At 35.2% G+C, this 1,600-nt stretch overlaps 1 protein-coding gene across 2 annotated transcripts; it reads right to left on the minus strand.

Annotated features, from left to right (window-relative positions):
* Positions 1-20: 20 nt before the first annotated feature.
* LOC111382517 (aquaporin TIP4-1-like) lies at positions 21-873 on the minus strand. Of its 2 annotated transcripts, none has more exons than XM_023006520.1 (2): positions 659-873; positions 21-505 (listed from the first exon to the last, which is right to left on the minus strand). In XM_023006520.1, exons 1-2 carry the CDS (start codon positions 783-785, stop codon positions 282-284), a joined length of 351 nt encoding a protein of 116 aa, XP_022862288.1. In that variant the 5' UTR covers positions 786-873; the 3' UTR covers positions 21-281. The 2 variants fall into 2 exon arrangements, with proteins under 2 accessions (XP_022862288.1, XP_022862287.1); XM_023006519.1 differs by having other exon boundaries at positions 267-586; positions 659-866.
* Positions 874-1,600: the final 727 nt, after the last annotated feature.

The following is a 1,600-nucleotide window of genomic DNA, read 5'->3' on the forward strand; positions in this document are numbered from 1 at the left end:
CCTACAATAATCTTGAACCCAAAAAAAGGAGAGAGACTAGAATATGAAAGGTCATAATGCATCCAACAGTTCAACTAGCAACATGTGTCATCATCTCAGTCGCTCAATAAGTTGTGTATTAAGTAAATGCGAGATAGAGCACAAGGGGCCAAACCGGGTCACATTCCACCACTTGGGCCAACCATTTAGAAGTCGCTCTCTACGTCACTTTACTTGACTAACCGAGATCATTAAGATGGGAAGCCGAAGTGAATGAAACGAGATTTCAATTTTTTTTAGGATTATGCGTCTTTAAAGACAAAACTGAGTGCATTCGTATAAGGCAAAGATATACTAATACTAACCAATCCTCCAGTTAGGTACTTGAGCAGAGCACAAGCTGCTGTAGAAGCTAATAACTGATCAATCCAGTAGAGGATTGATCTGACGACAGTGATATGGCCGCCTGCTAATAGGCCGAGGGTGACAGCAGGGTTTATGTGGCCACCGGAAACGCGGAATCCGGCTGAAATCATCACCGCCACCACCAACGCATGTGCCATAGCCACAAAAAATAGTCCCACCAACGGATCCCCATTCAGCTTATCTGTTAAAAGGTTACCATATCGAAGACATGTAGTTGAAAATAGAATTTAAATGAGGAAACTCAAGACATTACCGGTAGCCATGGCAGCGCCGACCCCGGCGAACACGAAAAGAAACGTGCAAATGAATTCCACAATAAGGGCCTGGATGCAGTCCGATTGAAAGGCCTCTCGGGCATTTCCCAAGGCAATCTTAGCCATGATTGCTCCGGTGCAGGTGAATATGACTTGTTTGGAAGAATTTAAATTATGCCAGACAGAGCAGTGCAATTTCTTGGCCTCTGTAGGCTACTTAAATATATAAACGTAAGATTCCATCAACTTCAGAGCTTTGGGTGGCAATCATGTGCAAGTATTATTGTCATTGTGTAATGACACAAATGCCCATTTGGCTTATTTTGTGATTTTGCTTGTAATATTATTTTATTGAAAAACATTTGATTAAAAAAAAGATAATGAAAAATGTAATTTGGAAAAAATGGAACAAAACAAGCTCATAATAAATGTAATTTGGAATTAAATGACTCATCTAATTATACTAAGGGTCCATTTGATTACAAAGATGGAATTGAATTGGGTGGAAAACGAATTCCAGGAAACTAAATTGCCTAGAATTGTTTTCCTGAAAATTGTAAATTATTGTGTTTGATTGGTATAATTTTTCATGTGAAAATGTTGAAATAAAAGTATTTTTTGATGTTCATTTGACTTTATTTTACATAAAAATTGTTAATTAAAATGATAAAATTTGCTGGTATTGGGGATGACATTGGTTTCCATCGCCAAAAAGCAAAAAAAAAAATAAATAATAATAATAATAATAATAATAATAATAATAAATTCAAAAAAAATATCTATTTTTTAGTGTTCGTTTGGTTTTTTTACATGAAAATTATCAATTAAAGAGAAATTTTTTTTTTCAATAATTTTTAGAATTTGTTTCCATTGCCTAAAAAAACAAAAGAAAAAATCGCTATAGTAATCGGGAATTCCAATTCTCACTATATAAGGTGAGA

Source organism: Olea europaea, unplaced genomic scaffold, assembly GCF_002742605.1.
Source record: "Olea europaea var. sylvestris unplaced genomic scaffold, O_europaea_v1 scaffold25131, whole genome shotgun sequence".
Classification (NCBI taxonomy): Eukaryota; Viridiplantae; Streptophyta; class Magnoliopsida; order Lamiales; family Oleaceae; genus Olea; species Olea europaea.